The 27002-nt window shown below is 40.5% G+C and overlaps 1 protein-coding gene across 6 annotated transcripts in view; it reads right to left on the bottom strand.

The window, feature by feature from the left end:
- The window catches only part of st3gal3b (ST3 beta-galactoside alpha-2,3-sialyltransferase 3b), a 198501-nt gene that overhangs the window by 50973 nt on the left and 120526 nt on the right, over positions 1-27002 (bottom strand). For all 6 annotated transcript variants that reach the window (XR_004563880.1, XR_004563881.1, XM_034182402.1 and 3 more), the window contains 3 exons: positions 11892-11955; positions 11712-11807; positions 9751-9937 (listed from right to left, as the gene is read on the bottom strand). Coding sequence is in view for 4 of the 6 variants with exons in the window: in XM_034182402.1 (XP_034038293.1) it covers positions 9751-9937; positions 11712-11807; positions 11892-11955 (347 nt within the window). In the remaining 2 variants the exon portion in view is untranslated. The remainder of the gene's footprint in view (positions 1-9750; positions 9938-11711; positions 11808-11891; positions 11956-27002) is intronic.

Below are 27002 nucleotides of genomic sequence, written 5' to 3'. Positions count from 1 at the left end.
ATGAGAAAAGAAGCACAAACACACGTGGGTTCAACTGAAACAACATGGCTCTAAAGGAGTTTTTGCTATTGTTGGAGAAAATGGGTCATAGATATGTGCAGCATAAATAGACCTGACAAACTGTGTCTATTATTGTTGTGGCCATAAGCTTGCATACACTCATTGGGAGCATGAACACCTGAGAAATACTGGGCCTTCAGCAATGACTTTAAAGCAAGCAGAATAACTCCACAATGTAGATCTTTAATGGAGGGAAACAAAAACATGAATCTAGTGCACAAGTTGTCATTTATGTTCTAGGAAATCACTGACAGCCACCATGATGTCCATGAATGTCATGGTGGTATGTCACACACATTGTGAGATAAAGTGTTGATTCAGCAAACTCAAAAGTTGTTGCAAATGAAAATCATTTACATTGTGGTGGTGATTTTAAAGTTTCCAATTCATCAAACCTGCATGTGTTAAAATGTGGGAGGAAACCGGAGCACCTGGAGAAAACCCACACAATCATGGGGAGAACATACAAACTCCACACAAAGGCCACAGGTGGGAATCGATCCCATGACCTTCTTGCTGTGAGGCAACAGTGCTAACCACTAATCCACCGTGCTGCCAGTCAGTGCTACTGGATTACATGAAGTGCTTCATATAAAAAGAATTCATTTCTCCTCCCACATGGCTTCAGTCCAGCAAACCAGAGGGACTGAAAACCACTTTACTGGAACTATTTCTTCCCAATCAAACGTCAGTGATATTGTGGCATGAATGAACCAAATAGGTGACTGTTTTGGTTTCAGCATCACCCACTGTAGAAAACGGGTTATGTTTATAAAAAAAAAAAAAAAGTGACAAATGGAGCTAAAAACAAAAAAGTAGAGGGATGTTAAAGGATTAATAAATGAGCACGAGGTCTGTACAGGGAAATATCACACCGAGGTGTTTAGTACAAATTGAGCAAGCGAGAATAATAATTTATTATATGGCTATTACCAGTGGTGGGCACAGCTAACCAAAAAGATATCTTCGATAACCGCTGATCAGCTAACTGATAAGTTGTTTTTATAAAGCTAAACCGATAAACTGCCTAAAAATTTCTTGGAAGTTACAGCTAACCGCTAACTTTCAATGTTGTCTCCGGTACACTCTCAGCTACTAACAAGCCGATTTTGAATTGAAACTGCCAAAGCTTCAAATAGAATCAAAGGCAATCACAAACCCAAACAGTCAATAGGTTAGTGCTTCTGTCTTTGTGCACTCTGCCCACTGCTGTAGGGAAGCGTCATCTACCTTGACTGCATACAGTGGTCCAGCCACACAAAGTTTTTTGACAGTTCTTGTTACTGAAACAAACCAGGTCTCCCTAACCGGATAGAATTGTGACATCAGGCATGCGCTTAGGCGCTGTCTAGCGGGATCTTGAAAATCCTCCATTACAATTTAACAGACTTTTCAGCTTTGTAAATGCCTTTAAAAAAACAAAACAAAACACAAATGAAAAAAATGACAAAGGCACATTTATTAGTAAACACCAACACCCACATTACATTGATTAACTTGTGTTGGTTTTTACATAGAAAAAATTAGTCAACCAATCAGTATGAGCAGAGGCCAAGTTCACCCATAATCCCTTTAGGCATTTGTGTGTTAATGTTTAAATCTTCAGAATTAGTGCATTATTTTAAAATTAACAGATGTGTTATATATTCACTTTGTACATTAATAGTTTACATTAATGTAGTTATTCTATAGGGAATAATTTGATTTATAAATCAAAACCATAAGTCAAACCTGCTTTCCATTTCAAGACCTCTGCCTCATGGCTGGACCACTGTATGGTGTTAAAGAGTAATGACTTTTCTTTTTTGTGGCAGTCTAGCGGCCAGGCACCTTCTGCTGGGGCAGAGTTGAGCTCAACTCCTCTTAGCTACCTCACTGCTGCAAAATACATAGCAGACAGGAGCAAAAGGGATTAAAAATGTCTTTCAACATTATTACCTATGTAAAAAAACATTAGCGGTCTAAAAGTTATCAGAACTAAATTTATCAGAAGATAATTGGTCCGCTGATGGTTTTCAAAGTTATCTGGAAAGCTAATCAGTTAATGAAAATGTTACCTTTGATAATTAGTGGTTAGCGGATCTGTGCCCACCACTGGTATTACATATATAAACACGCAAACTTACACTATCACCCAAATATGAAAGGTACTGATTGTTTTGGGCTCGTAGTCAGACCCATTCCCTTTCTTCACCTCCACTAGCTTAACAGATGGTCCGGTTGTTAGCTGGTAAGCTTTCAATCTGTGTTTTTTCCTGATACCGTTTAAATATTTAGAGTTTACAGAGTACGTTGACGTCCGACTTGTTTTTTTTTTTTTGCTTCTTGGTTTGTAACGAAAATACACGTTGTGTACCACTGTCATGGTAACCAGTCAGATATGGGAAACTATCCCACCGGTAATCAGCCAATCAGAGCGCGTGTAGTGTTGCAGCCATATAACAAATACTTTTATTTATGAAATAACAATTTACTAAACAAAAGCCAGCAGCAACCCAAGGTACGACTCATTTGTCAGTTGTACTCTAAGAAATTATCAAGAAGGCACAAACTAGACACTGATGATTTTCTCTTTGCATGCCTGTTTTTGACTCATGAGAAACAGTCTTCCTTCCTCAGCATATCAAAGAGGGCAGTGTGGGCCGCCAGGGGCCACATCAATTATCCCAGGCAGCTATTTCCACTGTCCGCCCTGACACACATGAAAAATCTGGGCCCTATCAAAGGCCAGAACCAAACTATTTTCCTCCATTTTGCTGTACTGTTCCCTTCCAATGCTCATTTTCCACAGTTATTATCCCTTTAGCTTATTTCACTTTATTCTTACAATCTAGCTAATGTCCTTTAATCCATTTTAACACCATTATTTCTTTCAGATTACCATTGTATGCCCTTTCCATCCGCTACTCTACCTAGACTTAGTTTTTGTTTCCACTGTTCCATTACTCAGGTTTCTAATACTTTGACAAATGTCACCTTGTAAAAATTCCAGCTGAGTGCTGGTCTCTGAAGGTCACACAGCTGTGTTAAGAACAGCCAGCCTGGTCCTGATTTACTCAGTTGAATAGAATACTTCACAAAAAGTAAGCCTGAAAACAATTTAGCTTTCTGGATTTTCAGAGAGTTTTAAAAGATCCACACGGGTGCTTGTAACATGATGCAGCCCATTAAGTACAAAAACTTACATTTTATGCAAAAGTTGCCATTACAGACTTGATGTATCATTTTGTAATAAACTGCAGAAAAATTCAAATTCTTCAAACCTGCCCCAGAGGGCTTTATTGTAGAGTTATTGGGCTGTTTGAAATTGAAGAAAAACACTTTCACATAATCAAATCCCTGGAGGATATTTTGGAATACAGCCAGTCATGTAAGCAATTACAGTAAATGGGTTAAAATGTGCAAAAAACAAAAAACAAACAAAAAAACATTTAGTCCTTTAAAAAAAGCTTCCAATTACTATTATCACCATCATTATTATTTCTGTACCTATTCCAAAGAAATTTTACTTATTAGACGTCGTTTTCATCTAACTGATTGGAACCTTAATCTCTGAGACGGGTTAACAAGAACCCAATGACTGTATTTATGAGCACTGCTCAGTACAGAGAGACAGCGAGGGCACAAAAGACACAGACGGCACCTGAAGATTAGAACACCAACTCACAGCCCTGGCACATCTTATATTTTCAAAGTAAAAGCAAGCAGCAGCACTGTGTTACGGAGTAATAACACCACTGTAAATGTCAGAAACAAATAAACAGACTGCCTTCTCTCCCTATCACACACAATTACAGAACAGAAATTACATGCAGACAATACAGTGCATCTGGAAAGTACGAGGTCTGTCAATAAAGTATAGGTCCTTTTTATTTTTTCAAAAACTATATGGATTTCATTCGTATGTTTTTACGTCAGACATGCTTGAACCCTCGTGCGCATGCATGAGTTTTTCCACGCCTGTCGGTGACGTCATCCGCCTGTGAGCACTCCTTGTGGGAGGAGTCGTCCAGCCCCTCATCGGAATTCCTTTGAGAAGTTGCTGAGAGACTGGCGCTTTGTTTGATCAAAATTTTTTCTAAACCTGTGAGGCACTTCGAAGTGGACACGGTTCGAAAAATTAAGCTGGTTTTCGGTGAAAATTTTAATGGCTGATGAGAGATTTTGAGGCGATACTGTCGCTTTAAGGACTTCACACGCAGTGGGACGTTGCGCAGCGCTCCCAGGCGCCATCGTCAGCCTGTTTCAAGCTGAAAACCTCCACATTTCAGGCTCTATTGATCCAGGACGTCGTGAGAGAACAGAGAAGTTTCAGAAGAAGTCGGTTTCAGCATTTTATCAGGATATTCCACTGTTAAAGGAGATTTTTTTAATGAAAGCCATGCGGACGGATTGCAGCGTCGGCTCGCAGCCGCCGCGACGCTCCCCACAGGAAAAACACCTCTGTTGGAAGCCTTAAGGACAAGTTGGAACATGCCCAACTGTTAAACAATTTCTTAGATACTCCACTGAAAGCCATCAAAAGCCGCCTGGATTTTACAAATGGTTATCAACACGGAGGTGTTTTTCCTGTGCCGCCGCACCGCACCGGCTGCGTCCCGACGTGCGGACGGGTCCGCACGTCTTTCATTAAAAAAATCTCCTTTAACAGTGGAATATCCGGATAAAATGCTGAAACCGACTTCTTCTGAAACTTCTCTGTTCTCTCACGACGTCCTGGATCAATAGAGCCTGAAATGTGGAGGTTTTCAGCTTGAAACAGGCTGACGACGGCGCCTGGGAGCGCTGCGCGACGTCCCACTGCGTGGGAAGTCCTTAAAGCGACAGTATCACCTCAAAATCTCTCATCAGCCGTTAAAATTTTCACCGAAAACCAGCTTAATTTTTCGAACCGTGTCCACTTCGATGTGCCTCACAGGTTTAGAAAAAATTTTGATCAAACAAAGCGCCAGTCTCTCAGCAACTTCTCAGACAAAGGAATTCCGACGAGGGGCTGGACGACTCCTCCCACAAGGAGTGCTCACAGGCGGATGACGTCACCGACAGGCGTGGAAAAACTCACGCATGCGCACGAGGGTTCAAGCATGTCTGACGTAAAAACATATGAATGAAATCCATATAGTTTTTGAAAAAAATAAAAAGGACCTATACTTTATTGACAGCCCTCGTATTCACAGCGCTTCACTTTTTCCACATTTCGTTAAGTTACAGCCTCAATCCAAAATGGAGTAAATTCAATTTTTTTTTTTGGGGGGGGGGGGGGGGGGGGGGTAAATTTATTAAAAATAAAAACTAAGAAATCACATGTGCCTAAGTATTTACAACCTTTGTTCAATACTTTGTTGATGCACCTTTGGCAACAAGTCTTCTTGAATATGATGCTACAAGCTTGGTGCACCTATCTGTGGACAGTTTTGTTCATTCCTCTTTGCAGAACCTCAAGTTCCATCAGGTTGGATGGGGAGCATTGGTGCACAGCCATTTCCATATCTCTCCAGAGATGTTAAATTGGATTCAGGTCTGGTTGGACCACACAAGGACATTCACAGAGTTGTCCTGAAGCCACTCCTTTGATAGCTTGGCTTTGTGCTTAGGTTCATTGTCCTGCTGAAAGATGAACCTTTGCCCCAGTCTGAGGTCAAGAGCGCTCTGGATCAGGTTTTCATCCTTGATGTCTCTGTACGTTGCTGCATTCATCTTTCCCTCAATCCTGACTAGTCTCCCAGTTCCCGCTGCTGAAAAACATCCACACAGCATGATGCTGCCACTACCATGCTTCACTGTAGAGATGGTGCCTGGTTACCATCTGGCCACTCTACCATACAGGCCTGATGGGTGGATTGCTGCAGAGATGGTTGTCCTTCTGGAAGGTTCTCCTCTCCCCAGAGAGGGATCTCTGACAGAGTTACCAATGGGTTTTTGGTCACCTCCCTGACTAAGGCCCTTCTCCCCTGATCTTTCAGTTTAGATGTGTGGTCAGCTCTAGGAAGAGTCCTGGTACATCTGAACTTCTTCCATTTATGGATGATGGAGTCCACTGTGCTCACTGGGACCTTCAAAGCAGCAGAAATGTTTCTGTACCCTTCCCCAGATTTGCACTTCCCCAGATGTTGGTGTGTGCTGCATGCTAATTTGAGCCTCAACTGTAGTTAATTAAACACAGCCACAGTATTGTTATGCACTTTAAATGGTGTAAAAATCTTTGATTCATGATGGTTTTCATCCACATTTCAAGTGGGAGACAACTTCTATTCAGACACACGCACACTACATTTTCAATACAATGGAAACAACATTCAAGATATTCAGCCTGTGTTGTTTCAGCAACCGTGTGACTGAACCCCCCCCCCCAAATATTATTTGTGTAAAAAATAAATGTGACTTGTACTCTGGTGCAACTTACTAATATTAATTTAAGTAGTCACAAAACTGGAGTGGACAGATTTGTGAACTGGTGTGACGCCCACCAACTGCAGATTAATATGAATAAAATAGTGGAGATAATGGTGGACCACAGGTCTATAGGGAGCCATTGTTTGGTAGCCATACATGGACATAACATTGAGCAGGTGAATTCATACAAATATCTGGGGGTTTACATTGATAACAACTTAAGCTGGCACAAGCAAGTGACAAGTGTTTATGCCCGAATCCAATAGCACATGCACTTTCACTATCGACTCCAACTGTTTGGAGTATGTAGGAATATCAACTTGATTTTTCCTTTTTTTTTTTCTTTTTTTTTTTACAGAGCAACTACTGAGTCTGTGTTATGGTACCATATTACCAGCTGGTTTGGCAATTTAACGGTTAAATAAAAACTCAAATAATAAATCTGACAAAATCACTGGTATGGTGGTACCTGTAACTCCCCAAGATTTGTTTGAACAAGAAATTCTCAGACTTGCAGACAATATTTTATTGGATGCTATTCATGTACTGCATTCTCAATATATTTTATGTAACTCAGGAAGGAGGTACAGAGTTCCTCTTTGTAAATATAATTGATAAACACTCGTTTATCACATTATCAGTGGAGCTCATAAATGAGCAGATGGCTCAGGGTGGACAAAAAAGATAGCATAAGGCCATGAGTTGTTAAATTTGCACTAAGATGTTGGTATGATTTTGTTGATTATAAATTTGTATTTTAATTTTGATTCATTATGTATAATGACAAGCATTAGTACTTTTTGGAAACTGATAAAGCAACATGTTTTAAACATCTTTATGTAAGATATTCTTCTGTGCTTTACGTGACATTCAAGTTCATTACAATAAGCAGAACGGTGTTGTCAAATTCCCATAAAAGGAAACAGCTAAAGAGACACTTAGTATACAACATTACACTATCAATGATGTTCTGTGTTAACTCCCAAACCATGAATCGGCAGCAAATCGTGAGTTATCCACAAACTGAATTGCAAAACGTGAATACTGAAAAAAATATCTCCTGAAACGCGAACGCACATCTCGCAAAACGTGAATTTCGCCACACTTTGTTGTATGTGCTTGGCTGAGGAGCCAATTGTGCGTAGCGACCATCTCTGGGATTATGACTGTGCGCCTCTCACTTTCATTGCACCACGGGGCTTTGTGCCACCCCTTAACTCGTGCATGTTAGACTTTCACGCACCCTATTAGTGGGTGAACAATCCAACGCTTGGTGAATTCTGCTTTATGATGACAGGAAGAGTCGACATCGAAGGATCAAAAAGTGACGTCGCTATTCATGCTTGGCCGCCACAACCCAGTTATCCCTGTAGTAACTTTTCTGACATCTGCTGCTTAAAACCCAAAAAAGTCAGAAGGATCATGAGGCCCCAATTTCATGGTCTGTATTCATACTGAAAATCAAGATCAAGCGAGCTTTTGCTCTTCTGCTCCACGGGAGGTTTATGTCCTCCCTGAGTTTGCTGTAGGACACCTGCATTACCGTTTCACACGTGTACTACCCCAGTCAAACTCCCCAACTGCCGCTGTCACTGGAGCGGGTCATGGCCAGCAGGGCCGAGCGTTTGACACCAGAAGCAAGAGTCTGCTCGGGGCTCGCCTCCCCACCTCATGGGTGCAGTGACACCCCCCTCCCAAATATTTTTGCGGAGACAGGGTTTGCGATCAAGATCTTCTGAAGTAATTGATCCGTAAACTGAAATCTGTAAACTGCTTAAACTGAAAGAAAATATACATTATGAATGATATTCACATTTTGCGACTTATGTTTTTGCGAGACTTGTGTTCACGTTTTGTGGGATATTTTATTCAGAGTTCACGTAAATTTTCATTAATGGTTTGCGGATAATTCACGATTTGCAGCAGATTCACGTTTTGAGGGTCAACATCTGCCATATTAACTCTCCCTAAATTAACAAGTGAACCCCTTCAAATACTGTATTTTCTGCACCATAAGGCGCACCAGATTATAAGGCGCGCCCTCAATTAGCGGGTACTTAACCCTTACAAAAGGCGCACCGCATTGTAAGGCGCGGCCTCAATTAGCGGGTACTTAACCCTTACAAAAGGCGCACGCTACAACATACAGTCTACAAAAACAAAACAAAAAACAAACAAAAAAAAAAGGTCACGGAAGCAAAACAGTGAGTTTATTTGAACTTTTTAACAACTTTGAACTACCGGTATTTAACAATATGGTACTCACATTATTTTTTATTATGGTTCTGTCACAAATCCATCGAAGTCTTCATCTTCTGTGTCTGAACTGAACAGTTGGTCTTCTAGCTGTGGCCACCTCACTTTGTTTCTGCGGAAACTCCATTTAGTCTTTTTAACAAGGCGCAGTTCATTTTCTTGTTTCCTCTCGCAGCTGCTCTATTCCCATGAACAACCGCGTAACTGATAGCCTGCAGTTTGCCTCGTAAGCATGTCTCTTCGCTGGCGCCCTTTTCGGGGGTCCTTAGACAAACAAATGTTATTTTGCAGGATGCTTGTAGTATACGGTAACTACCGGAGGAGTGGCGGAGGTAAGTGTACGTACCACGGACTCACGGACTCTTCTCTGATTGGTTTATCGCTGGCAGCGTACGTACTCTACGCTACCAGCGTATGTACTTTACGTATTACGTAATGTTCTCCGATTGGTTTATCGCTGCCAGGGTACGTACTCTACGCTGCTAGCGTACGTACTTTACGTATTACGTCCTTGTGTCAGCGAGAAATGGTCTGATATTCCGACGGTCAAAGACAACGTCGGTCGTTTTTACAGATTTTGGAATTCAGTGCGCACATAAGGCGCACCGGATTATAGGGTGCACGGCCGATTTTTGTGAAAATTTAAGGCTTTTAGGTGCGGTGCCTTATGGTGCGGAAAATACGGTATACAGTATTCAGTCAGGTGTGCCATTTCCTCCAACTGTGTTTGAACAAGGTAGCTCAAAACTGATAGACCTCTTTCTTTAAAAAAAAACAAACAAACAATACTTGGTGGAAAGCCTGATTATATGAAGACATTAAAACCCAAATAATCCATTACCTGCCTTCTGATGATTATCTGGATCCAGATCCTTGAATTAATCATCACTTTCTTTACCATGACATATTTGCCCATGTCTGTCAATACCATAAAAATGGACGTACATATTGTGGAGTAAGTGTGTTGCAGGAACAATTATCCATAGTTTTAAATGTGGCCTGTATGTTGTTAATTGGTGAAGATTTGTACAATGTCCTTACCAGTTTTTCCTTGAAGACCATCTGTCTGAGCCACTTGAAATCCAGTGGTTTGAAAGCAGAAAAAACAAAGAGTGAGTCTTTCTCATAGTTTTCAGGCTTCTGAATAGCTCCCTCTGGATAAGTAATCCTCATGGTAGTTTTGGTCCCAACATCCTTACCATAGCCACTTACTGGGGCCTCATTTAACCTGCAACAACAACAAAAAAGGGTCAGTTCGTGGAAGGTAGATTTTACTGATGTCCATAAGTCTTTACAGGGACAATTTTTGTCATTTTGCCTATGTATACCACCAAAATAGATAGCACCAAATACCACCAAATAGAGTTCTAATAAAGCAATCAAGATGTTCTTTTTAGTTTTAATACAAGGGGATAATCAAAAAAAAAAAAAAAAAAAAAAAATCACAGCAACCATTTTTGAATTACGGCTATTTCAAGTTTCAAGTTCATCACCCATAGAAGTCAACCTTACAATGTAATGCATTTGATGAGAGTAGCTTCCCTTGCTACTCTCCTCCTTGCACAATCACTCAGTTTTTGAGAACTGCCTTCAGTAGCCAGATTTACCACACAGTATTTTATAATGGCTGAGTGGATCCTTGTCCTTTGATTGGTGCTTTGTATGTCACGTGACATGGATTATTTGTCCCATTTGTGTTGTGTTTTATTTACCGTGCAAGTCTGGTTCCATTGTGATTTGGCGCTATATAAAAAAAAATTGATTGATTGATTTACCATGCAAATCTGGTTCTGTATATTTGTATCATTGTACGCTGCAACCCACAGCATGCACACACACTAGAGGGGGTGGCGTTTAGTTAAACACGCAGAGTTTGTTTGGCTGACTGACAAGGATTTGAATAAGCTAATTGACAGTACTAATTCCTCTAACACACACACACACACACACACACACACACACACACACACACACACACACACACACACACACACACACACACACACACACACACACACACACACACACACACAAAATCCACTACGCTGTAAGCTGTCTGGAGGCATTCGGAGCTATTAGGATGAAGAGGATGAAAACCTGGAAAAATTTCTGATGCAATTTTTCACTGGACTGAGGAAGTACACAAAGTCATATATAAATGCAGTCCATTTACCATTTAGTCAGTGCACGGCATCACGGACTACATCGTCAGAATTATTTTTGAAGTATCTGACTGTTTTTGCAAGTTGACTAAGAACAATTTTGGACTGCTATTTAAAGTTCGCGTTGGGCTGTTGACGTCAAAGCACCAGTGACGCACACTAAAATGTAAATCCCTTTTCTGTTTATAAATGAATAAAATATCAAATGACAAGGATCTATTTTAGCATTATATAAAACAATGACGTGTTTTTCATTCTTTCAATGGAACAAATATTTCATGAGGTGAAGTATGTTCGATCTTTCACCGAACTGAACGCAAACATTCAATATTTGTATAATATATTGTTTGTACTTCTTAGTGATTGATGGAAAAAAAGTCCAAAATATGTTCAGTGACTTGGAAATGTTAATGTATCCAGGTCATGGAAAACTGGCTGTAAAAGTCAGTTTTTATCAACAATAAACCAACAAACAAAACAAACTAATATTTTTGTTTTAGACCCTGGCATTAATGATAAAATTCTATATGACAATCACATTTTGATAATTATATTTCCATTATGGTGGCGTACAGAGAAAATAAATATAACAAAAATACACACACACAAAAAGATGTTAGAAGGACCCTAAAAAAACTCCAGTTCCTTATGCACCTGACTGTATAGCTTCTTCAACTTTACGCCTCATAGTATAATGAATTTGAGCTTTATTTAATAATCTACTGTTTGCAGTACATTGAGTATTTCACCCAGTACTGTTCATATTGTTTTACCATGAAGAAATTTCTAAATTATTTATGAGATACTGTTTGGTGCTTCATCTGAATTAAGTGGTCTCACCTCACGACAACATCATAGTCATCAATACGGGCACCCAGAGACTTGTTGGCCAAGATGCCACCATTGCCCACAATGATGCATCTTCGACAGCTCAGGCTGAAAGACAAGAGTTTTAAACATTAGTATTATCATGAAAGATGACATTTAAAGCAAGTTTGTGAATAATCATATTTACTGTACCTGTCCAGCTCCTCTCCAAGCCCATAGGTTTTAGTGGCAGTTAAAATGCTGTCTATGATTCTCTCTGTCAACAAAAAGAAGAGGATAGCTTCAGTTGTCAAATGCAGTTTTGACAGGCACAGTCACCAAGAAGAAGCTGCGTTTTTCCAGCAATAAAGGGGAAATACATGATTATTGCTACCCACATGTATGTACAAGACACTTCAATTTGTAAGGAAACATCACTTTATTCACAATTAGCTCCAAGAGTCACTGCTGATAAATCAATGCAACAGTATGACATTACACAACAAGGTTATTTTAACCACCTTCTCATCAAGTTAATGCAGCTCACCACCTGGTTTCTAGTGCTGGGTTGAAAAGATTGATTTGCCAATTTCGATTCTCATTTCAATTCCCAAAGATCGATTCATACATCCTGAGATTGATTTTTTACAAAATATATATGCACTTCTCGCCAGAGCTGTAATAGTGCGCCTGGAAAAATTACGCTCAGTTGGGCTGTTACGCTGTTTCTGATGGGAAAATTATCATTTCTCCACATTGATTGTGGATGTGCTTGTTCTGATTTAGAAGCAGCGCGTCCACTGTCAAAGCCATTTAAAGATGTCAATCATGACTACCGGGACTGTTATTGCGGGCAAGAAGAGAGAATCATCCGCCGTTTATAATTCAAACAGTGATTTTTTTTTGTTTTTTTTTCATTCCTCATAATGTATCATTTCCATGGGCCAGTGCAAGAAGGTTCTTTGCTGTGGACTGTGTGAGAACTTTTCCCATAGCCGCGTTCTCCTGCTGTAGGAGAACTTTCACCCCGCTGCAACAGAACTTTTCCCATTGCTGCGGTCTCTTACTACTTCTCCTGCAATGTGCCTCGCAGCGAGCGCTGCAGGGGCGGGTTTTGTAGGGGAGACTGGGGCTGTTGTCCCCTGTGATAGGGTTTTCTACATATCAGCAATATGATTATCAAATATTGTCTTTACTTTGATGTACTGTCTTTGATCTTGTCTGATTCTGTTCTCTATATTTCATATTTACACATATGCATGTGTGAGAGTTCATGTACCATTACTCTTAATTAATCACTTATTGTTAAAGCAATCATATACACTGAACTGTTCAAATAATCATTACAACTGCTTACACGGGAAAGTGAACAGATGATCTTTGGCTTAGTGAATGTGCAGACTGTTTTGCTAAAGCTATGTTTTTGCTAAGCGCATTTGTGCATCTTTAACGGGTCAGCCTTGAGGGAAGAGTGGTGTGACTGGCACACTGGTTCAGGGTTGAACATTGTTATGGTAAGGCTAGGAGACTGAAGGCTCAAAGCCATAACAGCTTTCATATCGACGTGAGACCAGACTGTGTCTTTTTCTTGTTTTGTGATATTGTCGCCCCTATATGCTTGTATGTAACTTTATTTCAATAAATATGAGAGGCAGATGGGCGGGGCCCTTCAGAGCTGATGAGACTATCGGTGGCGAGGGGTCACGCTCGTGTGCTCTCTCCTAATCAAGAAAAGAAATTCAGTTTCTCCTGCATGATTATTTTCTGTGTTAATTGAATTGTTCTTTGCAGGTCCAACTCTGAACAACTCTGACACCTTGGAAGATTTTTAAATTTATAACTCTCTGAAACACTATTGCCTGCATTTTGATGGCCAAATTTTGTGAAGCAGTATTATTATGTTGCATAACTAGACAATCAGATAACAGCTCAAAAAACGGTTTTAGTAACACTAACCCGAATCGACGTCAGGTTGATATAATCAATTCTGCATCTTAAGAATCAGAATCGAATTGATTCTTGAAATTTGAATAGATAACCAGCTCTCCTGGTTTCATTAAAAAAGATAGCTTGAAGGGAAAAAAAAAAACCCCACATATATATGGAGGTGATGCATAAAATAAAATCAAAACATTATGCATGCACTCTCTTCAGTAAATGTTCCTGCAAATGAGGGCAGGATGTCTGAACAGCCACGGTATGCGGTACACAGTAAAAGCTGAAACAGCTATAAGTCCTCATTAGACCACAGTGACTGCAACAGTTTAGCACTTGTGACAGGACAGCGGGGGGACACCTGCAACAGAAGGCTGACTACTGACAGAAGTACTTTATAATGGCCTGCAACCAGTTAAAGGAATCATATTTAGTAGGGGTGTTACGGATCACAAAACCCACAGTTCGGATCAAATTTTTAGATATGGATTCAATTTTCAGTTCAGCCAAGAAAAAAATGAATAAAAAAGAAATACTAATTTGCTTTCCTTTTTATGAGCAATGAAAACTGGCCTTGATTGAAAAGTTAACAGAAGGTGCCCAGTGTTTCATATTAATATTTTAAAATACAATATTTCACTGTTCTATTAAACTGCAATATAAACAGCATCGGTGAATAAAAAAAAAAGCTGATGTAACATTATAACTTCAAATTCTTTTTCAAAAGGATGAGGAGGTCCACATTGTCTGGTGAGAGAGTAATGATAGTTTTATTTCTTACCCTTTCGGGATAAATACATTAGTCCTACCGTCTGATCTGAATTCATTCAGGTCAGTCGTCCTGCTGAGCAGATGCTCTGAAAAACTTGGGAATACGTGTTATTTTCCAGAGCTCTAGATGTCCCCCAGGTTGGCTGTGCACACGCTTCAAGCACAACGCTCAGTTCAGTGGCCTCAAGACTGCACCAGGAAGACATGGACACATTGTCCTCAACTCTTAATTTTTGTGAGATAATGAGGTTTTTTGGATCCAGACGTGTGCTGAGCATACACCAAGAGGAAGCACAAAGCTTTTTTTTTTTAAATATATAAAAGGTTGCATTCTTGAGTGCACAGCATGCACATGCAGCTGCTTTAACTTCCATTCACACCGAGTTTAATTAACAGTTATTTTAACAATAAATCACCATGGCACAATGTCACACTTAAATAAACTTTGCACTTAATCTGTGGCTCATATGCACGGTGAACCACAGCTGAGGTCTGTACAGACCATGGATCAGCCATGTCCCCTTACAGCCTTGTCCCCTTAATAAGTAAGGGCTAAGCACCTAGCATAACTGGTGTGTAGCTCTCTACTGTAATTGTGCAGATTATTTTCATCTCCTGCGAATCGCACATGTGAACATTTTATATCATTGTATTCAGTGAAGTGAACCCTCTCCACGTGTGCAGGCCACACATATTTCTGAATGGAAAAAAAATTTCTGCAATTTGCAAAATAGGCAAAGCACAGCTGTGCAAACTCATCTCTTGACATATTGGTGTCAAACAAGATTCAAAAACTGGATTCTAAGCCTTCTTTAATTTATTTAGAAACTTTGTGAGGTTTGTGACTTATCTTTTTACCATTTATGATGCCATTTGGTATTTGCTTTATATTGCCACTAGCTGTCAAGGACACAAATGAATCGCACTCTGGAAATTAATTAGATGCCATCTTCATGATATACCATTTTGAGCACTGTACAATTTGTTTTTGACCTGTCATTGGCCCCTTGGGGGCATTAGGAGTGAAGAGCCTTCCTGCATTGCGCAACCACTTGCTTCTCTGGTCACCTGGTTTAGGGTTGCTCTGGTATCATGGTGGAACCAAGGGCGCTTCGACCCACAATATTTGTTTGTACATCTAGTTTGCCAAATGTGTTTTGAGCTACTTTTACCAGTTAAACATGCTTTGGGTTTTATACAAAGTTGCAAATTTTATGGGTCAGTTTCTTTTTAGCATGGTTTTAGATGTTGGATATAGTATGCACCTTTTATTCACATATACTGTTTGTGAGTTTCTTGCAAAAATTTGGTATAATGTGCCTTTTGCTCATTGCTGTGGTTTTTAATAATTTATTTACTTTTACCGCCCCATTTTAGGTCAGTACAGGAGCTTGTGAACTATATATATATAGCATTGTGTATATCTAGTATCCTAATGTGGATAGGGAGTTTATCCCATCTATTGCAAATAATTATCCCTTTCTGCCTATTCTTTAGATTTTGTCTTATTCATTGGTTAGTAATATTATTTTGTTTGTTTGTTTTTTTTTGGGGGGGGGGGGGGGGGGGTTCTGGTCCAAGGACCTCAGAGACCTGTTTATAATATAAAGGTGCAAGAGTTCAATGATGTTGAGCGGCATTTGACCGTGCAGAGCCCTAAAAATCATCACCAATATTTTAAACTGCAGTCTCAAGTGCATGCTGAGCCAATGCAAAGAGGACAGAATGGGTGTTATGCGAGACCTCTTAGATGACCTTGTAAGAAGCCTTGCAGAAGCATTCTGGACTATTTGTTAGCGATCCAGAGAAGACTTACTGAGGCTAGGGAACAGCGAATCACATAGTTAAGATGTGATTAAACAAAAGCATGGATGATCACTTCCAGCTAAGCTTGAGAGAATGTTTCTATGGTGGGCAATGTTCCATAAATGGAAGAAGCATGACTGCACAAGACTGGTAACGTGTGTCAAAATTGAGAGTCTGGTCTAATGTAACACCCAGATTTCTGACGTGAGTGAACAGAAAAGGACAGAGCGCCAAAGTTCTTAATCACTGAGGGAACAAACTCATCAGGGGCAAAAACAGCCATCGAGTTTTTTTGTTTTTTAAGAAATTAGCACAGTTTTGAAGGACAGATATATTAGTAACAGTTTGAGGAGTAAACAAGATGTACAGCTGGATATCATCTGCATAACAATAATATGAGACATCAAAAGAACTCAAGATGTGTCGAAGCGGGACCAAATACAATGCAAGCAAAAGCAATCAGATTTCTGACATCCGTCAATCCGAATCCCCTCCAAATTTCAGCGAAATCTTCCATGCCCTAATATCTATTTGTGGTGTAAATTTGGTGAGAATCCGTGAAGTAGTTTTGACGTAATCTTTCAAAGACTATATACAATGACGTGATTTATAAAAATATTTCTTGATTTAGGATCCAGATTTGGATCACCTCCACAATTCAGTGGAGTCTTTCATGCTCAAATAGCCACCTGTGGTGCAAATTCGGTGAGAATCTGTGAGTAGGGTTTTTTTTGTTTTTTTTTACATAATGCTTCAAAGCCTATATAAAGTGAAATCTTGATCCAGAATCCAGATCACCTCCAAACTTTATCAGAGTCTTCCATGGCCTAATATCTATTTGTGGTGAAACTTTCATCAAAATCTGTACAGTAGTTTTGACATAACCCTGCTAAAAGACACACAGACAGACAAATAAATAACAGCCAATGATTTTATTACATCCCTGGCAGTAGCAGTAAAATAGGTCCCTGAATGGAACCTTGGGGCACACCACAGGACAGAATGGCAGAAGGGGATGTATATATATATATGTATAGTTGCAGCAACTGAGAAATTCCTAGTAGAGAGATAAGATGAAAATCAATCTAGGGGGGACCCAGAGATGCCCATCAATATCCTTAGTCTCTCAATCAAAAACACCATCACCAACCGTGTCAAAAGCCACAGACAGATCCAAAACTACCAGTACCAAATATTCACCTTCAGCTTTGTGCATTAAAATATCATTTGAAACTCAAAGAAGAGCTGTGTCAGTACAGTGCAAGTAACAGAACCAAGACTGAAATTTGTCAGAAACATTGTGCTCAGGTAAAAACCGTGATAAGTCCATATCATAGTCAGTATGCACTCTGTGCAACACACTCACATGGTCTGATGAGAAGCCAGAAACTCAATGCATCCATTTTCTATACCCGCTTACTCCAAGCAAGGGCCACCCAGGGTACACCCAGGACAGGAGTCCAGTCTGTCGCAAGGCCACATATAGACAAACCTATTCATAATCGCAAACACACATACAGACAATTTAAAATTTCCAATTCACCTAACCTGCATGTCTTTGGATGCGGCAGGAAGCCGGAGCACCTGGACAGAACCCATGAAAACACAGGGTGAACATGCAAACTCTACACAAAGGCCACAGGTGGGAATCAGAAACTCTATTCTACAGTGGAGAAAATAAGTATTTGACTCCCTGTCAGTTTTGCAAGTTTTCCCACCTGCAAAGAATGGAGAGGTCTGTAATTTTTATCATAGGTACACTTCAACTGTGAGAGACAGAATCTAAAAAAATAAAATAAGCTGCATAAAATAAGTATTTGACCCCCTAGAAAAACAGAGCCTAACAAAGAATGGAGAGGTCTGTAATTTTTATCATAGGTACACTTCAACTGTGAGAGACAGAATCTAAAAAAATAAAATAAGCTGCATAAAATAAGTATTTGACCCCCTAGAAAAACAGAGCCTAACAATTGTTACAGAAACATTTGTCTGCCATTACAGAGGTCAGGCGTTACCTGTAGTTCTTGACCAAGTTTTCACACACTGCAACAGAGATTTTGGTCCACTCCTCTATACAGATCTTCTCCAAATCTTTCAGGTTTGGAGTTTGAGCTCCCTCCAAAGATTTTCTATTGAGTTCAGGTCTGGAGACTGGCCAGGCCACTCCAGGACCTTGAAATGCTTCTTATGGAGCCCCTCCTTAGTTGCCCTGGCTGTGTGTTTGGGGTCATTGTCATGCTGGAAGAACTAGCCATGGCCCATCTTCAATGCTCTTACTGAGGGAAGGAGGTTGTTTGCCAAAATCTTGCAATACATGACCCCATCCATCCTCCCTTCAATATGGTGCAGTCGTCCTGTCTTCTTCTGTCCTTTGCAGAAGAGCACCCCCACAGTATGATGTTTCCACCCCCACGCTTCACGGTTGGGATGATTTTCTTGGGGTTGTTCTCATCCTCTAAACATGGTAAGTGGAGTTGATTCCAAAAAGCTCTATTTCGGTCTCATTTGACCACATGACCTTCTCCCATGCCGCCTCTGGGTCATCCAGATGGTCACTGGTGAACTTCAAACGGGCCTGGACATGTGCTGGCTTGAGCAGGGGGACCTTGCTGCCCTGCAGGATTTTAAACCATGACAGCATCATGTGTTATTAACGTATTCTTTGTGACTGTGGTCCCAGCTCTCTTCAGGTCATTGACCAGGTCCTCCTATGTAGTTCTGAGCTTTCTCAGAATCATCCTTACCCCACAAAGTGAGATCTTGCATGGAATCCCAGACCGAGGGAGATTGACAGTCATCTTGTGTTTCTTCCACTTTCTAATAAATAATCATAACAGTTGCTGTCTTCTACCAAGCTGCTTGCCTGTTGTCCTGTAGTCCATCCCAGCCTTGTGCAGGTCTACAGTTTTGTCCCTGGTGTCCTTAGACAGCTCTTTGGTTTTGGCTATGGTGGACAGGTTGGAGTGTGATTGAGTGTGAACAGGTGTCTTTTATACAGGTAACAAATTCAAACAGGTGCAATTAATACAGGTAAAGAATGCAGAATAAGAGGGCTTCTTAAAGAAAAATGAACACCCAATTTTTTAATTGTTTAAGAATGGTTCAGAGACTGCTGCTTTGTTTGATAAAAATTTTTTCAAAAGCTGTAAGGCACAACTGAGTGGACACCATTCGATAAATTCAGCTGGTTTTCGGTAAAAATTTTAACGGCTGATGAGAGATTTTGGTCTGGTAGTGTCGCTTTAAGGACGGCCCACGGCGCCTGACGGTGATCTGCGCTTCGAGGCAGCAGCGTCTCGCGGTTTCAAGTTGAAAACTTCTACATTTCAGGCTCTGTTGACCCAGGAAGTCGTCAGAGAACAGAGAACTTTCAGAAGAAGTCGGCATGAGGAGTTTATTCGGACATTCCATTGTTAACGGACATTTTGTAATGAAAGAACGTGCGGGCAGAGTCGCATGTCGGGCCGGACCCGACCGCGGGGGGGTCGTGACAGGAAAAATACCTCCGTTGGAAACCTTAACGGGCAAGTTGGAACATGCCCAAGCTGTTAAACAATTTCTCAGTTACTCACTTGTTGAAAGCCATCAAAAGCCGCCTGAATTTTACAAATGGTTTTCAACACAGAGGTGTTTTTCCTGTCGCGGCGCACACAGATTCGCCGAGTCATCACGGAAACTACTCGGCGAATTTGCGCGCACGTCTTTCATTAAAAAATGTCCTTAAACAGTGGAATGTCCGCATAAAGTCCTCATGCCAGCCTCTTCTGAATCTTCTCTATTCTCTCACGACGTCCTGGGTGAATTAAGCCTTAAATTAGGATGTTTTCAGGTCGAAACAGGCCGACGACGGCGCCTGGAAGCGCTGCGCGACATCCCGCTCCGTGGGAAGTCCTTACAGCGACAGAAACACCCCATAATCTCTCATCAGCCGTTAAACTTTTCACCGAAAACCAGCTGAATTTCTCGAATAGTGTCTACTCGGATATTCCTCACAGGTCCAGAAAAAATTCTGATAAAGCAACGCGCACCGTCTCGAGCAGCGTGTGAAACAAAGGAATTCAGCCGAGAGGGCTGGACCACATCTCACTCAAGGCCTGCCCACAGGAAAATGACGTCACCGACACGCGTGAAAAAACTCACGCATGCGCACGAGGGTTCAAGCATGATTGGTGTAATCGCACGTCATTCAAATCGATATAGTTAAAAAAAAAGTGTCGGTTTCTTATCTAATAGATCTCGTATTTAAAATCAGTAGTCAACCCTGAAAAAGGGCTTTGTCGAGTATTTTGGTTAAAACATTTGCTTTTGCTTTTCAGACACCTGTAGATCTGCATTTCCTTGCTAAACAGGCGTATGAGACACCTTTAAGCTTAACGTTTTTTTCTGTTATTTAATACTGTATAAAGACCCTGTTCAATTTCCTACTGAGAAACAAAAGACAGCAGGTGTCAAACAGAAAACTACCCGAAGAATGTAAATACCAGAAATCTCCTGGGACAGACAGAAGAGCAGCAATATCGGTGGAGTGGGGGGAAACGAAAAAGCCCACAACGTCCAAGATTTTCAAAATTGTGACCGTAGCTGCTCCCGTTCTTCCCAAGCTCAAGTGTACGCGGTCTGTTAGAAAAGTATCCGATCTTTTTATTTTTTGCAAAAACCTGATGGATTTGAATTACGTGTGCTTGCATGAGCCAACCTTGAACCTTTTTTTTCCAAGCTTGTCGACTGCGTCATTTGCTGGTAAGCAGCCTTTGTGTGAGGACGGGTGTAGTCTCTCGTCGGATTTTCATTGCAAGGAAAATGGCGGAACGACTGGAGCAGCGCGACTGCATCAAATTTTGCCAGAAACTGGTAAAAAAGGTCGGATACTTTTCTAACAGACCTCGTATGTACGCAGTCCTGATTTGTTGAGGTACATGTGTGAACATGGCATAAGCAATGACCCATTTCTGTGTCTGTTGCTTGAAAGATAGAGGAGCTGCTGCTGGCCGCCTTTCGAAAAGGCAGGTGCAGCTGGAGCAATGTTGGGGCTGAACAGTCAGCTTCTCTCCACAGACCATGTGGGCCTGTCACAAATAGCACAGAGGACATCAGTAACAGAGCAAACAAAAATACAGATATGGGTATTGACATTTGTCATGGAAGTCTAAAATGAAGCAACTGAAACTGAGCTCTACATCTACATGAGTAGTACAAGGTTGTGATTTAATGCCATATTAGTATCTACTGCTATTTCATAGCAAAAAGGTAGTGAATTCATCCAAAGAAATGATGTAAATTAAGACAAACCAATTAAAAGGAAACCAAAAGATTCTTCAGATCCACATGACAGAAAGTCTAAAACCTTTTGTGGTGGCACCTTAGTAAAAACATTGTTCAAAGTATAAAATTAGGAAAACAGTTTCATCATGGTGTTAAAAGCAGAAAATGAAAGTAAAACGTTTGTAAGCGACAGAAAGATAAACATGGGTGAGTGGAGAATGACCAATACGGCATCCTGTTGTAGATGGACTTATGATGGACTTATGTCTGATTTGTCTGATTAACAAGGTTAATTTCATGCAAGTTGTTTCCAGAACAGCTGTCCCATTCAATGAGCCATTTCGTTGAAAAATACAGTGGATACGGAAAGTATTGACAGCGTTTCACTTTTTCCCACATTTTTTATGTTACAGCCTTATTCCAAAATGGATGAAATTCATTTTTTCCTCAAAATACAGTAAAATACACAGTACCCCATAATGAAAGTGTGAAACTAGCTATTGAGATTTTTGCAAATTTATTAAATATATATATAAAAAAAACACAAAGAAAGAATTCACCTGTGCAAAAGTATTCACAGCCTTTTGCCATGAAGCAAATGTTCAAATTGAGCTCAGGTTCCTCCTGTTTCCACTGATCACCCTTGAATTGTTTCTACAACTTAATAATTGGAGTCTGCCTGGGGTAAATTCAGTTGATTGGACATGATTTGGAAAGGCACACGCCTGTCTACATATAAGGTCCCACAGTTGACAGTGCATGTCAGAGCGCAAACCAAATGAAGTCAAAAGAATTGTCTGTAGACCTCAGACAGGATCGTCTTGAGGCACAAATCTGGGGAAGGGTACAGAAACATTTCTACTGCTTTGAAGGTCCCAATGAGCACAGTGGCCTCCATCACCCATAAATGGAAGAAGTTCGGATCCACAGGACTCTTCCTAGGGCTGGCCGCCCGCCCGCCCGTCTTAACTGAGCGATTGGGGGGAGAAGGGCCTTACTCAGGGAGGTGACCAAGAACCCAATGGTCACTTTGTCAGAGATCCATCATTCCTCTGTGGAGAGAAGAGAAACTTCAAGAAGGAAAACCATCTCAGCAGCAATCAGGTGTGTATGGTAGCGTAGCCAGACAGAAGCCACTCCTTCGTAAAAGGTATATGGCAGCCCGCCTGCACCTGAAGGACTCTCAGACCACAAGAAGCAAGATTCTCTGGTCTGATGAGACAAAGATTGAACTCTTTGGCGTGAATGCCAGGCGTCATGTTTGGAGGAAACTAGGCACCATCCCTACAGTGAAGTATGGTGGTGGCAGCAGAAATATATAAATGCAAGAATATAGATTTAGGTCCTGACTGGAGTTACAATGAAAGCTCAACCATATTTACTGGTCCCAGGTAATGAAAAACTGATACATATTGTGCATTTAAGAAGAACAAATTACAATATAAAATAGACAAAAATGAAAAACACAGAGGGAAATATTAGCAAACTGCCAGACACATCAATACACTATTAGAGATTATACAATGTAGTTTGTCTGAAGATGTAGCTGATAGAACACTGCTCACCATTTATTCAGCTAGAGATCGCAAGGGCCTAATCAAACCTTAGCTAAAGTGGTGAATGAATTTCACAGAGGAAAATCTTTTGTTTTATGAGAAGGATGAAACTGGAATAAACAGGGATGCAGTGTTCAGGGCGGTATTTGTGAGTATCCTGTAAACACAGTTGGAGAGGAATTAAACAAGCACATTCTCCTGGTGAAGTAAGTGATGCTGAGTTCATCTCCCCACGTGCCAAGCAGCCCTCCTGATCACACAGTGACACACTGCAATGTTTAGCCATAGCACACATTCTTACCACATTGTGCACTGTATTTAACTGGAATTGTATTTCCGGCACTAGGGGGTCTATATATATTGTATTTTTCCTCCTCTCCTGACCATTTTAGGCCTCTTCCACATGGAATTCATGTGACATGCCAAATTCAAAAGTATATTTAAACCATGTTGCATTTTAAGGAATGTGGCCAAGTAACGGGGGCTATTTTAATAGTTACTCATCTTTCTCTTACCGGCATCCCAGAGAGAAAAACAGATCAACAGTGTCACGTTAAAATTATTTGTGCTATTTTCATCACACTCCCTTCTTCACGTAATATAAACACCACGTAATACAATCTGTCCAGGGGGCTGAGATAAACGGTAAAGCATAACTACGGGCTCTTTCATGCTCGTGAGTTAACGTTGCCGTAAGTGAGCAAGACAGCGGTATGACAGGTGTAACTTGCTGGACAGTCACCTCTTAAAAACCTGCTCCCGGAAAATACTTCCACATTTGGCTCTTTGTTTCATCACATTATATTTATGTCACTTGCCAGCGGATGACAAGTCCGTTTGTTCAAAACTGCTCTCCTGAAGGAACAACATGTTTCAGCTCCCTTTCAGTTCATCTTCCTGCCTGCTCATCAGGACTTCCTGCTGTTAGTTCACTTAATCATTGTCTCAGAACAGAGATTCATTTAATTTAGTGCGCCAGTCAAACCAATGTGTAAACAAATGGAACTGAAAGAACAAATCTCAAGTTCCATTCTTACTTTTATGAGCATACATCCTGAAATCTCATGTTCTATAACCAGAATGTGAAAATCACGATGGTCCATTAATGTGATCTAGTATGGAGTTTGTTGATGCAATATGCCAAAATTGTACCATATGGTGTATATTTAAAAACATATCGCGGCATGTACAACAACATTACAGACTCCATGAAAATGCAAGAGACCACAAAACTATGTTAAAGTTTGTGACATAAAAAAAAAGTATATATAATAATAATAATAATAATAATTCAGCATCTTGAAAACCATCCTATGGTTAGAACAAGACATCTGAACAATATGGAGGTTGTTCTAGTCACAAACATTTGCATCTCATACATCTGCAACAACAGGTGACGCCAAGAATGGGTGAACGGCAGGAGCCAATATCATCAACAGATTCATATTGTGGTCTTGGATGGAGTTCACACTTGCGGTGCCAAATGGCACTTGTCTGTATTTTAACACTACACTTATAGGGTGCAACTTTTAAAAAAAACAGTAAAATATTGTGAAAAAGCAAAAACTGTCATTTCACAGAGTGAAAATTTAGATATTCTAGGATCATTAATATATGCAAATGCTTTAACCTTTTTTGCAAATTTTGACAGTTATGGTTTACAGATCTGAAAAATATAGAAAACATCTCAAAATTAAAATATTAGCTCAATTAAAGAAAGAATTTACATATAATGCAGAGCTTTGAATTTTATTACAGTTTTATACAACTTCACCTGTTTTCATCCTCTTTCAAAGTGCATTTTTGGCACAATTTTCCCATAAACGTGTGTGTTTTTAGAAACAAGGTCTAGTCTTCCAAAAGTATTTTTCCAAAAACTGGATTTTAAAAGGCCCTGAGACAGATTGGTGACCTGTCCAGGGTGTACCTTGTCTATAGCCCCATTACTGCTGGGGGAGACTCGAACTCTACCGTGACCCTAAATTGGGATAAGCAGGTATAGAAAATGACAGATGAAAAGGTGTTTTGGGGAGGGGTTTATAATTTGGCACATGTTATATTCAGGCCAATACAATTTAAAGACAAATTTTATGGCTTTCTGGATGTACCCTGTACATAGTGGCAGAACATCACATTTCAGTGAAAGGTGCTATTGGTGACATGCCACCATAGCGGTCATCCTACTTGTTACTGCGTGCCACTATACATCAGTATGGTACTCTGACAACTTTTCCACACCAGTATTGATTTGTTCAGGTACACACACATAAAAGCGACTTTTGAGAGAAAGGAAGGTGAGTGAGAGAGCGACAGAGAGAGAGTTTAGACTGGGTTCTCAGAGCTGTGTGTCAGACATATTACAGCCTCATTCAGTCTGGCTAACAACCCTAATGATTAACCTGCTGAGAAGAGGTAAGCAGAGCAACAGCCCGATGTTTGGATGTGGTGCCGATGTCTGGCGTCAAGCATCACCCTGAGAAATATAAACAGTGCCAAGACCACACCTGGATCCAAGAGGGTGAAAAGTGAAAAATCACAATGGGCCGGACTCTATTCCAGAGGACGACATGGAAGCTAATTGTTATAAGAACCCAGGATAAACATTTCAGAGAAGTATGTCTAGTGGTACAGCTGATGACAGATGACTGCTGATGAAGACACCAGTTCAGTATGGCTCCACAAATTACAAGAATCCTGAGTCACAATGAGGACAGAAGCACAGCAAAACACAATACCACAGACACACTGTTGGGCAGAGTGTACTTTAAACAATAGAGAGAATCATCTGACGAGACTGGACTTTGTCACGTCACACAAAGTAACAATCAACAGCGAAATTCTTTTCACTTCGTTCCTTCTGTTCTAAGAATAATTGCATGGTGGGAAAACAACCATGTTTATTTGGTAATAACTGCAACCAGAAGGGCACTCAGCAAGGGCATAGCTCTGCTGCTAGGTAATAATGGACAGCAAATTTCATTACCTTAACAAAGAAATCAAAGAATTCTGAATTAATTTTCCTGATTAGATCTTTGTGATGTCATAGGGAAAGAATGCAAATGAAAGCATAAAGGACCAAAAAGCCTATTTTTAATATGTTACATAAATTAAAGAAACACAAACATCCACTTCTTGAGAAATGTCTTCAAACAATCCACAGTCATGATCACACAACAGCTGCACCTCCTGTGCCGACCAGAGAAACCTTTAAGGCCATATTGTACTCCAATTAACACTTTTAAAACATTATACACCAGATTATGAATTATTGTCAGGATTTGAGTTTGTTATCTGTTTTATTTCGTTTCTCTGGTCTGTTTATTTTTCTTATTTCATTGTTTTTTGTATGTTTATTCTCTTGCTGGGTTTGTTTCTGCCTAGCTCTCTTGTCTGTCTCTTGGCGGTGGGTGTTTCCTTCCCTTTGACCACACCCTTGTTCTTGTGCTTTCCATGTACACCTGTTCCTGATTTTCTGCTCATCACCCAGGGTTATATAAGCTCACTGGGTGTGTCAGTTCTTCGCCAGTTTGTTGTGCGTTGTGCCTTCATTCCAGCTCTGTACCTGTGTTCCATAGCCCTGCCTGCCTCATTGTGTGTTCCTGACCTCCTTTTGTGCAAGATTAGTGGCGTCAAGCTCGTGAGTGAATGAGCAACTTTTGCGTAGTCCATCAATAAGGAACATGCAGATGGCAAAAAAATGTGATGTGATAGAGCAGGAGTTCCCAAAGTGGGGTACGCGTACCCCTGGGAGTATGTGAGGGGAGCGCAGGGGGCACGCGAGAAATTTTTGAAAAAATAAAAACAAAGATTTATACCACACATAAATAGACAAATAGACTCTCGGGCTACCAAATAATACACATGACAATACTACCATCTAGTGTTCAACAAAATTATTGCATTGTCAAAGCAGCAGGGCGGGACGATAGGTGTGACTTCCGAGAGTGATGAATCCAACACCTGTCAATTAACGCCGCATTGGCTCGACAACGTT

Source organism: Thalassophryne amazonica, chromosome 12 (genome assembly GCF_902500255.1).
Source record: "Thalassophryne amazonica chromosome 12, fThaAma1.1, whole genome shotgun sequence".
Classification (NCBI taxonomy): domain Eukaryota; kingdom Metazoa; phylum Chordata; class Actinopteri; order Batrachoidiformes; family Batrachoididae; genus Thalassophryne; species Thalassophryne amazonica.
Note: the sequence above shows the minus strand (reverse complement) of the source record. Positions and strands in the feature narration are given on the sequence as shown.